We start from the raw sequence: 13,158 nt of genomic DNA, 5'->3' as shown, positions 1-13,158 counted from the left end.
TCAGCAATGGATGCAAAGACTCTAGCGCCCTCTAGTGTTTGATATTGGCTTTTATTGTCAGGATATGAATGATGGAAATAGCTTAGTGGTCATATTTGTGTCTTGAAATACCACAGTGCAGCAGAGGTGTGGTGTTCCTTCCACTTCAGTTTACAGAGCCTTTCCATCACTCCACAGACAGTCTGAAGGTCTGCTGGCTCAAATAAATGCCCCTCAATGCACATGCATGTGTTTTTTTTGTATAGGTTTGACTTTTTATTGGATTAACCTTTTCTCAAACCGATGCTGCGCAAACACAACAGATGAGTCAGAGCCCCATGGCATCGGATTAGCTCCGGCCTCAGATTGCATCTCGCTGCTGAGACAAAAAAACCCTGATAGAGCAAATCAGAGGATCTATCGGTGCCATCTGGACCAAAGCCAGGAGGAGCAGGCTGAAGGTCACCTGTCGGGATGACGGTATTCATCTCAATCCAGACACATTCAGCATTCAAAGTCTTGCTTTCATCTTTACTCCCTATTTGTCCTTTGATTTCTTTCAAATTAAACACCTTAAATTACCATGTAACGACACATACAGTACCAGTAAATCAAACACAAGGATGACATGTAGGCAAAGGTGGAAAAAGTACTAGTCTTCAGTACTCAAGTAAAAGTATAGATACTTGAATAAAAATAAATGGTATAAGTATTGAAGTTGCTCCCATACTTGAGTAAAAGTAAAAAAAAAAAAGAGCATGATACTAAATTTACTCAAGTAAAAAAGTAAAACAAATGTCCCTTCAATAATAACACAGGGTTTTTAAACCAGCAAATTCCATATATTTTATTTTTTAAGAACTTGTGTAGAACACTAGTATATGAAAACAAGTTAAATCCGTTACCTTTGAACACCTGGAGAATTTAGCACTCACAATAAAATACATTTTAAATAAAGTGTGTAAAGAGAAAAAAAAGTGCAATGCTCAAGAAAACCCAGAACAGCTGAGTTTAACATTTTTAAGAACTTGCAGAAAACCATACCGCGGACCCACTCTGGAAAACTGGTACATGGAAATAAATTCATTCTGTGACCCTTTATGAATACCTGGGGAACTTAGCACTCATTATAGATAAAAATGTCTAAATAAAAACGTCTTTTTACATGGTGACGTCATCTTTGAAGGTCTTAAAAGTAACAAGCTCATTTTTAAAATGTAAGGAGGAGAAAGTACAAATACTTGTTTAAAGAAGCAAAGAGTAAATGTAAAAAGTGCCCAAAAAAAACAAATACTGAAGTAAATGATAGATACCAGAAAAAACGACTTAAGTACGGTTGTCACACTGACAATATTATGATCGATTAGCGTTATCAATCATAACAGAGGATTACCAGAGCCTCCTCAGAGCACTCCCTCAGTAGAACACACACACACATAATCAACATTTCATAATTACACAACAACTGACCAGGCTGGAGGTGAGTGACGGGTCTGACTTTCCAAGATTCTGCGATCGCATCCGGACCAGGTTGGAGGTCTCAGACGTCGAATGTCCTCCTGCCTGAGAGTGCTGGGCGGTGGACGGCAGTAACAGGTACTTTCCTGTAAAAAAAAAAAGGTGAAACTCATCAGTTATACAAGCCACAAACATGTCATTTTGTATATTTGACGTTGTCGTTTGGTACATTTTTCTGTTATTTTAACATTTTATTTTGATCGTCCGTTTTTGTGCATCTGCAATTCACTGTTTTTTGTAGTAATTTTGTGTATATTTTTGTATTTATGTTCTTGGAGTCAAATCTAAGTATTCGAGTTGTTTTGTTTATTGTTCCGGTATTTTCTGCATTTTTGTAGTTATTTTGAATATTTTTCTGCCCATATTATTCAATGTGTTTCATTGTATTTTTCTGTAATTTTATATGGTTTGGGTTTTTCGAGTCATTTGGGTGTCTTTAATGTTCTTAGAGACACTTTTCAGTATTTCTGTTGTTGTTTTGTGTTTTGTCCATTTTCTGAGATTTTTGTAGTCTTGCATTGTTTTTGTATAATTTTGTATTTTTTTTACCCCCATTATTTTATGTTTCGTAGTATTTTTCTGCAAGTTTATATGGTTTGGGTTTTTTAAGTCATTTGGGTGTATCTTTAGTGTTCTTAGAGACTTATTTCAGTATTTCTGTTAACATTTTGTACAATGTCTGTATTTTTGTGCGTTTTGTAGCCGTTTTGTCCATTTTCTCATATTTTTGTGTGTAGTTGTGTATTGTTTTTGTCTAATTTTGTATTTTTCTACCTCCATTATTCAATGTGTTTTGTTGTATCTTTCTGTAATTTTACATTGTTTGGGATTTTTTGAGTCATTTGGGTGTATTTCTAATGTTCTTAGACTTTTTTCAGTATTTCTGTTAACGTTTTGTACATTGTCGGTAATTTTGTGCATTTTTGTAGCAGTTTTGTCCATTTTCTCTTATTTTTGTAGTAGTTGTCCTTTGTGTACTTTTATAAAACTTTGTGCGTTCTGAGAGTAAGTCTGTATTTTTGCTGTTTTGTGTATTTACTTTGGGGGCCGCACAAAATTAGACCAAGGGCCACATGTGGCCCCCAGGCGCCAGTTGCCCATGCCTGTACTGGACACTAGACTTTTTCATCTACTGACACGCTGGATGTAGTTGAATGGCACAGTATTGTTGTTTAATGTGATGGACATGGTAGTGTTCATGTTTATTTACATGTACAGCAAGGGGCTGCTGTGTGTAGTTAGTTCCCAGTAAGACGGCCGTGTCTCCTGTGGCCCATTGAGAAAAAACATTTCCTATCTACTTTTCTACATCTACATTATGTAGGAGGCCTCCACAGAGCAACTGTATTCATACTGTGATTGGAATGGACCAGGTGGACTCAATTCACTAACGAAGGACATGTGAAGGCACTTGGTTGATTTTATTTGTGTGCCATCAGATTAAATAAAGGATGCTGTGAACAAAGAATCATTTTCCTTCCACTTTACAATGATACAGCATAGTACAGCTGTCTAGATATAGCACATAAAATTCCACTACAATACCTTTACATTGGTGGTTGTAATGTGACAAAAAAATAAAATTGGGGGAAAAGCTCTGTTTTCAAAGCCCAAACCCATTTTGGTGAAATACTGACTTCTGCTGGTAAAAAGAGGTTCAAAGTTCATGTTTTAAGCCAAAACCGTTTCACAGCAGAAGCAGACAAATCTATCTAAGCCAATCAGAGCAGCACATTTAGGTCATGTGACAACAAAATGGCAGATATTTTTAAAATGATATAATCGATTAAATGCAAAGGAAAGTTCGAGGTTACATGATTGTGATACTGAAGTTGTTTGTTATGTTCTTACGAAGGGGGGGGAGTTCTGTGTTTGAACAAAAGCTAAAGCAAAAAGGTTCATTTTATGAAATACCTTTATTTCATGAGAACTCCACCTTGTTCAGAGCCACTCAATTTAGATTTGACTAGTATCACCTAAAATAAATTATGGAAAAACTAGAAAATGTAATGTAAATTAATTGAATTTAATTTGAACCTTTTGGTCTTTTCCTGAATGGGAAGTGCTTTAACAACTTAAAAAGGTGCAGCTCTGTTTAATTTAACAGTTTTCGCTGTAGCTCCTCCCTGTGGTGTCATGGTGACATGGGTTAAAAGAAACAAAGCCTCCAAATCCCCACCGTCATCTCTTCTTACACTGTTAATCTGAGGCGTTTGACCTTGTAATCACAGGCCGGATGTCAACAGGTCGATTTAGGCCAGAGGAGGAGGAAAGCACATTAAGAGATCAGTGATAACGCTGAGGTGACATAACCACTACCAGCACAATGTGGCAACAAGTCAACAAAAGAAGCTGCAATTCTTATGAACACAGGATTTAATATTAACTCATTCAGTGCCAGCCATTCCATTTTCTACCCTCCTCAGTGCCAGCCGTTTTTGAGCATTTTGACTGATTTTAAAGACCCACAGAATATTTCTACTATGACTATCTGAAATCTGACACCAGATTCTGAAAGATTGAAGCCTCTACTTTCACCAACAAAAAAAAATTGTTTCTCATTTCATTCTTTTGTAATCAGCCGTTGAATAGAGCAAGTTTTACACAAATCTTCAGTTTCAGAGCAAAAAGCTGAGAAAAAAAGCCTTTTTGTAAAAAAAAACAGTGACTTTAAAGCTTTTTTTTTGCTTTAGTGACAACTCTAACATCTGAACATCGTTTCCTTATATAAAACTAAAAAATTATGTATTGTATTTTGGCGTTCCGCCAACTTTCTCTCCCGTCAGTCTGCACACACACAACTTCCTCTTCCTCCCGGACATGCAGAGGGTCACTGCTTACCCCGTTTTTTTATGGTTTTATCTCACAATCGCCAGACTATCCATGAGTTCCACACTTGCTCTGGTCGGAGTGTGCGCAGCTGGGAACGTCAGCTCTGCACGTAGCGCCATTTTCTGTCTCGTAAACTCCTTTCCTCTCTCCCTCTTAGCTCTGCTGAGCATGGATGATCTCTCATCCAAAGGTGCGCTGCCTCTCCTACATGTCACCTATTATTTTGCTATCTGGCTCACAGGCTGGGGGTATTTTGGATTTGAAATGACGAGATATCTAGTCAATGACACTGAATGAGTTAAGTGTCTCACAGCTAGATTACACTAAATGCGTTGTACACCTTTCATCAAGTTTCTGGTAGAGAATGCATCCATTTGAGGATACTGTCCTTTCTTGTGTCTCTAACTTGGTCAACTTTGATGCAAAGCAGAAGAAAGAAGCAACAAAAATACTCCGAGATGAATATCAACCACTAGGGATGTAACGATTCACTCAACTCCCGATACGATTCGATTCACGATACTGGGGACACGATACGATTTTCTCACGATTTATTTTACAAAATGGGAATGTTGACAAATGACTTAAAAATATTCCTTTAATTTTTTGGGGAAAATACTATACTATTTTCCTTTTATTTTTCATTGTCAAAAGAATCCCTTGATAAACTATTCAAAATGATGCAATTTAACTAAAAATAAATCTTGAATGAAATAAATAAAGGAATGATACAAATGAAGAAGCCTATTAATTTAAATTCTGGTTCTATAATAAACAATTCAAAACTGCGTAATAGTTCTTTTTCTTTTTAAAAGTGTAACTGAAAATGTATTTTGTGCCTTAACAATTGGACTTTAAAAAAAAAAAAAAAAAAAAGTCATTTTACTGTATTTACGTCAGATATTTTTCAGACCAGCAGAGGGCGCTGGTAACCCAGTGGTAGGTTGGCATGCAGTTATTCCACCAGTGAAAAAGAGAACCTATGCTAGCAGACAGAGTTAATAGAAAAACCTGACTTTTACAGATATTCACGTAATATTACAGATATTCTTTCGGTGCTAAAGAAGGAAAGAATCATTTATGAGCATGTTTAACAGTAAATGGCGGCCAGAAAGAAAATAGTAGCAGATTCCGCCCGTCACGTCCGCTTCTGGAATGATTAATATATAGCGCCCTCTGCTGGTTAAAAAAAGTACTGCGATTCAATTTTCAGAGCATCGATGTGAACCGTGGTACCTATGAATCGATTTTTAACTGCCTTACGATTAATCGTTACATCCCTATCAACCACACATCATACATTTATCTGGCCTTGAAGATAACAGCACTTTATTTACAAACCCAGGCTTTGATTGGATAGAGGACATGTTGATAAATGTACTGGCTTCTACCAAAACCTAGAACTAGAGTCTTAAAAAAAACATTTCCATCAAAAGTGTCTGATTCAAACCATTTGCGGATTACATATCCCTCATTGAGGCTCCTCAGTTTGGAGCATATGTTTGTTTTTAATCAACCTTGACCAACATCTTTAATGTAATTTCTTGTTTATAAGAGCCTAAAATGATGTTTGCTAGACCTGTAGTGACTGTCCAATCCATTCTTGTTGGTATCTAGGCTGTGTTCGAAATGGCATATTCCGTACTATGCACTACAAACTTAATAAGTATATACTGTCTACTACATACTATAAGTGTGGTTAGATGGATTAGGATGATGGCCGACCGTTCCCACTGAAGTATACTTCAAAGTTTTCCAAGATAAATTTCAAACCTACAATGTCAAAAGCCTGAAGCACACGGAGGCTAAATATCTCTGTTGATTCCCCACCTTTGAAAGTTCTGAAAGCATTTTAATCAGGAAATAGACCAAGTACAAAATCAATGTGTGGTCATTTGATCCATAAAACTCACACAACACATTTCATGCCAATATTTTGGAGATTTTTTCAGACCCGCGACTGCCAAAAACTTCTGGTTAACTTCAAAACCAGAGCCCTATTTACAAAAGTCTTTAACTAATGGACGATAAGAAGAGATACTTTTGTTTTGAAAATGGTTATGTTCCGCTCGCAATGTATTATGGGGCGGTTAAGTATGTGCAACTGTCCCGATATAGTATACATCCGGTTATCTCTTGTATACTCAATCTTTTCAAACTATCTAATGCAGTGGTTTTCAAACTTCCTTAGCTCAAGTACCCCATTTCTCTTATTTCTGAATCCAAGTACCCCCTTTGTCCAAAAACAACATTTTGCTTAGAAAACTATTTAAAACAACTATAAAGCATAAACATAAAATTAATGAGTGATAACTAATTTTAAAGAATCTAATTTTGTAAATAAGTGGAAAGAATTGAACAGTATTTAGTGCAGTGGTTCCCAAGCTTTTTTGGATTGTGACCCCATTATATCAAAAATTTCATGTTTGAGCTTAGATATTTTTTTCAAACACAGCCGTAGTCTCATATCCTGTCCATGTTGTGACACTTTGTCCTCCAGCTCAATAAGTGGCAGTAAAGTGCTCCTAACAGTCCTTTAAAGCCATAAATACAAGCTATTTTGTATTTTGTTAAAAACAAAGGGCGACAAATTAGGTTGCTGTCTAAATATCCGAGTTGTTAAAGGCAAAGCCACAATTGTGAAAAATAAAGATTAGTATTCTAGCTAATGTTAATTAGGTTACAGTTCAAAAAGCTGCTTTGGGCATGTTCCAGTGTGGACTTTATGGCCCTTCTCTAAACTAAAGGCTAAAAAACATGGTGTGCCGTCCATCTAATTTGCTTCCGATGGTAGATTAATGGCTAGTATGGAACGCTGTCACCACTGGTATGTGTGTGTGAATGGGTGAATGTGGCTGATATTGTAAAGAGCTTTGGGATTAATGTGGTCAGGCATGTCAAACTCTTTTTAGTTCAGAGGCACACAAAGCCAAGTTCAGTCTCAAGTGGGTCGAACCAGAAAAATACTGAATTATTGTGGCCTCTTTTAAACAATTCCATATGTAAACAACTGTATTTACAATTCTTAAGGTGTAATGCATGCATTTATGAATATTTGGAACGAGCTATGCATCATGAGTCAATATTAAGTAGATGTGACGCATTTAGCATTAACCTTTGCTAATTTGAAAGAGAAAATGACTGGGAAAACAGGAATTAAGAAGTAAAACACTGTATAGTAATGTTTCAGATGTTTGTACATCACCGTTGTGCTTTTAAGCATATTATTTTATTATGTGTAAGTAGTCAGTTACACTGATTCATGTCAATGTAAGTAATGTAGGTAAAATTCTTGTTATTTCCTTCATATAAATGAATAAAGTTTCTAAGGTCATTTTCACTGTGAGTAAAATCATTCCAACAGGCTGAAATGGAGACTCTGGTGGGCTGAATGCAGCATGCATGCCTCGAGTTTGACAAGTGACTTATGTGATAATTAAAGTGCTTTATAAATGACTTCAGGTGTCTCTGAGGGTGTGACTAGTTTTAAAGATTGGATGAAGTTATTTACTGTATTGAATTATCCACCTTCACACCCTGTGTGTAGTAAACATGAGTGCTGGTTATTCCAGTCATGCTTTTTGTGTATTTCCCAATTCCCTGCAGACAATTAAATCTAAATCTATTCCTGCGCAATAATAAAAATAGTAAATCAAAATTACTCTTCATTTACTTTCATTTGTCCTGCTGCAGACAATGAACCTGTTTGGTCCACAATGAATGTGGACCAAACAGGAAAAGGAGGGAATGCTGGAGTCCTTCCTTCCTTACCGGCAAAGGTTTATTCCACTAGAGACCAAGAGAACAGCACCTCCTGGCACAGAGGAAACATGTTGTTGAAAGGTAATCAACACTTACAGAAAAGGAGGGAGGGCTTCTGCAAAGTCACTTCCTAACCTTAACCAGGTATTACCTTCTGCTGCAAAATCTAATATAAAAACTCTACGCGAGGTTTGTTGGTTATAAACACCTCGACTACGTAGACTTGCACATGAAATATGGAGCATTGGAACAACATAGGCTAAACATAAACAGTAGATAACACTGCCATACATTGCAAAACCTAATTCATTCATTCATATTTTGACCCACATGTTCCTGTTTCTCTTCAAGGTGAGTTCTGTTGACTCCAGCTCTCATCGGACAGTAAACACACACAGAACCATTCACAAGCCCATTCACTCCTATAGGAAATTCAGATACTGAAATTAAGCAACATACAGTACGTGTTTTTAGATGCTTGGAGGGTATCGGAGAAAATTTACGCTTATCAGTCGACAGAAGAAGGACTCAACCGTCCACTTCGGGGCGAAGCCAGGACCTTCTAACAGGATTAACATACTGCCCATGAAATCTGACGTTTTATGTTAAAAATTAAAGATTGTTACTGTTATGGAACTTGACTATTGATATGAGTAGGGACTCCAATTTTCCTGGATCGCAGAAAAAATTTGATAAAAATGCCAATATCATTATTATGCATGTGAAGGTATATTACGTGTCATATTGCACTGCTCAGGTGTTATGAGAGCCCAGGTTGCTCTGATAGTGGCCTTCAGCTCTTCTGCATTGTTGGGTCTGGTGTCTCGCATCTTAATCTTCACAATACCCATAGATTTTCTATGGGGTTAAGGTCAGGCGATTTTGCTGGCCAATCAAGAACAGGGATACCATGGTCCTTAAACCAGGTACTGGTCGCTTTGGCACTCTGTGCAGGTGCCAAGTTCTGTTGGAAAATGAAATCTGCATCTCCATAAAGTTGGTAAACAGCAAAAGGCATGATGTGCTCTAAAACTTCCTGGTAGACGGCTGCGTTAACCTTGGACCTAAGGAAACATAGGGGACCAACACCAGCACATGACATGGCACCCCACACCATCACTGACTGTGGAAACTTTACACTGGACCTCAAACAACGTGGATTCTGTGCCTCTCCTCTAGGGATGCAACGATTAATCTTAAGTTAGTTAAATATAGATTCATAGGTATCACGGTTCACATCGATGCTCTGAAAATTGAATCGCAGTACTTTTTTTTAAACAGCAGAGGGCGCTATCTATCCTTCTCGTCTAAAAGTGTAGGCGGCGGGCAGAATCTGCTACTACTTTCTTTCTGGACGCCATCTACTCTTAAACATGTTCATAAATGATTCATTACCCCTTTAGCGCCGAAAGAATATCTGTAATATTACGTGAATATCTGTAAAAGTCACGTTTTTCTATTAGCTCTGTCTGCTAGCATAGCTCTCTTCTTCACTGCAAGGATATCTGCATGCCAACTGACCACTGGGTTACCAGTGCCCACTGTTTTGTTTTATTTTTTTTTAGTCCAATTGTTGAGGCACAAGATACATTTTCAGTTGCACTTTTAAAAAGAAAAAGAACTATTATGCAGTTCTGCATTGTTTACTATAGAACCAGAATTTGAATTAATAGGCTTCTTCTTCATTTGTATTATTCCTTTATTTATTTCATTCAAGATTTATTTTTAGTTAAATTGCATTGTTTTGAATAGTTTATCAAGGAATTCTTTTGACAATGAAACATAAAATGATTTTAAAAAGCCTGGAATGACATCTGGTTAGAACCCAAGTCGATGAAAAGAAAAAAAACAAAAGGTAGACCGACGTGGAAATGTGTAAAACAGAATCTGAGAAATTTTAATATGGAAAATCAGAACCTCTACATACAAACATACTGTATTGTCTGTATTGTATCATGCACTAATGATTGGACATGTCAATTACTATCTACTGAGCTACATTCTGATAATCAATGTTTAAGTCTGTAGACTTTGATATGTTGAGCACTGTAACTGCAGCGCATTGAACCAAAATAAGTTAATTTAGTGTCTGTAATTGAGCCAATTTCAATGTTTTATGGTATTTTTTCACTTTACTAATGCTGCACACTTTCAATCAGCTCTCTGTCTGGTGTGAACTCGATTGAAATGATCCCAAATCTTTTACCCGATTCACGCGAGAGTTTTTTTCTTAGACTTTTCAGGGAAACGAATCAGTTAAAACAAGCCTTATCCACTTAAAGTGGTCCACGTCACCATTCTTATAATGTTCATAGTTTAGACTTTAATTCATAATGTATATTTGAGTTATTAATCTAACCTTATGTACTTACTGTAACTGTGACAATTGCTGCTAACAGAGATTTTATTATTGCTGTGTAATAATAATAAGCTTCCTCTTTTTCTTCTTCCTTCATAAAAACTCCCCTGAGGATTGCTATCATCCTTTAATATGACAACACAAGTGAAAGGATGTGTTGGAAAACGAGGAACGTGCTGCAGCCTGATGTTTACTTCAAGAACATAATTTAATTATTATTTTCCTGAATCGGAGAAAAGCACAAACATCTTCCCCTCCCACTAGTTTCCACGAGGATTAATTAGTAAAGTGTCAAAGTGGCACGTCGTAAAAACACAATCTCTCCCTGAACACGAAAAGGTCAACATTGAAATTAATCATACCAGGTCCTCCAAATACAAATATTTACACAGCTCATAAATCCAAAGAAAGTAAGCTGCTTAAGGCCATAACACAGGCCATCAGTCTGTGAGTCTGACACTGGTTACACTGGGAGAAGATTCATTATGGACAGAACAGAAACAGAAGCTTCCCTCTAGGGCAGGGGTTCTCAAACTTGGGGTCAAGACCCCATTTGGGGTCCATTTTTGCTTGTTTTTACCCTTTTTCTGCAACTACACTTAACTTTTACCCTATTTTCATCACTTTATACTCCTTTAAATGCATTTTTGCTACTTTGCCATCAAATTTCAATGCCTTTTTTGCAAATTTTTTTTTTCCACTTTCAAGACATTTCCAGCACTTTCCACCACTTCTGCCACCTAATGTTGCATAATGTTGACCCATTTGTGTCACTTTTAACCTCTTTTCACCACATTCCAATTGGCAATTTAACCACATTTATGATTTGTTATGCTTATTATACTTTGAATTATACCATTGACACTTTGAACCCTTTATAACACTTTTTCTGTCTGTTTCTGGCCACTCTAATTTGCAACTTTTAACCAATTTTTTTGTTTTTAAAATCCCATTTCACCACCTTTTCCACCATTTATTGTCAGTTTTAACAATTTAACTTCGAATGAATGCGCTGGTCGCTCGGCCAATCACATTAATTGCAGAAAATGCACAACATCGGCCGATCCGATATAGCGGATCAAATCGGTGTGAAGCTGAGTTTCAGCAATGGCTGATAGAAAACTGTCGTATGGTTCCACTTTTTAAAATGCGATGCAGAACCTGCTGAACCGCTGCTCCATTCAGAAACATAACAGGTGTAAATGTGAGCTTCACTCTGGAACATCTACTGTACGATTACAAGTGAGTTTGAGAACAAGCTGCTAAGGGGTTTCAGAGCTACTGTACATCTGAAGCATCCCTAAGCGGAGCGCAGAGATATTTCCTGCTTCTCTGGCACACCCACGGCCAATGAAACAAACAGAAATGTCCACTATTAAAGAGAAAGCATCAGGGAGCGCCTCGCTCCGCTCTTTAATGAGGCACATTCTTCACCTTGTGGCTGCACAGGGTGAATAAACAAAACGTGCTCACAGGATAAACTCAGATTAGAACCAACTAAGCTCTGGCACTAGCAATAGCACCAAACGAAAACTCAGTTCTTTTGGCCAAAAAGACATCACATTTTCAACTTTGTGCACAAATGCAAGTGAAATACTCGCGGAAAAAAAAACACTGCATAGTTGTAGCTAACGATTTTCATGATGAAGAAATTTGTATTGTAGCATTTTTTTTTTTTGCTGTTGGTTTGATATATTTTTTAAAGTTTGCTATTATCATTATTATGAGAAATAAATATGGTAAATTGTAACATTTGAGATTTTATCATTTACCATTGTTACCACAAAAAAGTACTAAAAATTGGTACAGTTGGGTTACCGAGGTACAGAGTCTTGGTTTAAATGTGAAAGGTACCGATCCCTACCTGTGAGTCCACCCCCAAGGCTTCGCCGACGTAGGTGTGTTCCATCCTCGCTGAGGTGACGTTTAAACTTGAAAGCAGGACTTAATCCAAAGGAAAGCTCCGGATTACTGGACTTATTCAAGTATATAGAGGGTGGGTAGAGGATGTTGTCCAACTAGAAACAAAAGATGGAAAACAAGTTCAGATTCAATAAATAGACTTTATGGTAGCCCCAGCATCAACAGTTCAAACATTTGACAATAGAACACAAACATAACATTGCGTAATAAAGCTTTCTTTTGTAGTCTTTTCTCTTGTTTCCTACATTTAATAGTTACGTATTACAAATGACCAGAGACGTAAATGCCAGGGGGGGCTTGGGGGGGTCTCAACCCCATCTTCGTTTGAAATTGAGTACATTCAATACATACATTCAAATCATGCGATATGATTATAAATAACTAATGTACGTGTTCTAATATAAACGCTGTGTGTCAAATGCATTAGAACTTCAGTACACCCACCCCACCCTTTTAAATGTGTTGGTCAGGTGCGCTTACAGACCCATACACATCTGATCAGATTATGGTTCTTCATTGCTGGGTTCTTTTCCGACAAATTTCATATTTTGATAGCGCTTTGAGTTGACTTTTGTTGTAATTTGTGCTTATAAATAAAGTTGAATTGAATTGAATTGATCCAGTACAAATAATCCAGTCACTAAAAATCCTTCATTATTTCACTTTAATTCAAATTAAGGTTGTTTGAGATAATCTTATTGACGATGCCCATTATTGTCCAACACTTAATTTTAATTTGCTGATATATATAATAATTCCACTTCCATATTTATTTTTAACATATC

General features: G+C 36.9%; 1 protein-coding gene across 1 annotated transcript in view; it reads right to left on the bottom strand.

Moving 5' to 3' along the window:
* Positions 1-985: 985 nt before the first annotated feature.
* LOC114465818 (microtubule-associated serine/threonine-protein kinase 4-like) overlaps positions 986-13,158 on the bottom strand; it is a 31,993-nt gene continuing 19,820 nt past the window's right edge. Inside the window, exons 2-3 of the mRNA XM_028451079.1 lie at positions 12,315-12,468; positions 986-1,583 (exon numbers count right to left, since the gene is read on the bottom strand). Of these exons, the coding sequence (XP_028306880.1) occupies positions 1,420-1,583; positions 12,315-12,468 (318 nt within the window). The 3' untranslated portion in view covers positions 986-1,419. The remainder of the gene's footprint in view (positions 1,584-12,314; positions 12,469-13,158) is intronic.

The sequence above is a fragment of the Gouania willdenowi genome, chromosome 6 (assembly GCF_900634775.1).
Source record: "Gouania willdenowi chromosome 6, fGouWil2.1, whole genome shotgun sequence".
NCBI classification, from domain to species: domain Eukaryota; kingdom Metazoa; phylum Chordata; class Actinopteri; order Blenniiformes; family Gobiesocidae; genus Gouania; species Gouania willdenowi.
This window is presented reverse-complemented; position numbering and strand designations above follow the sequence as displayed.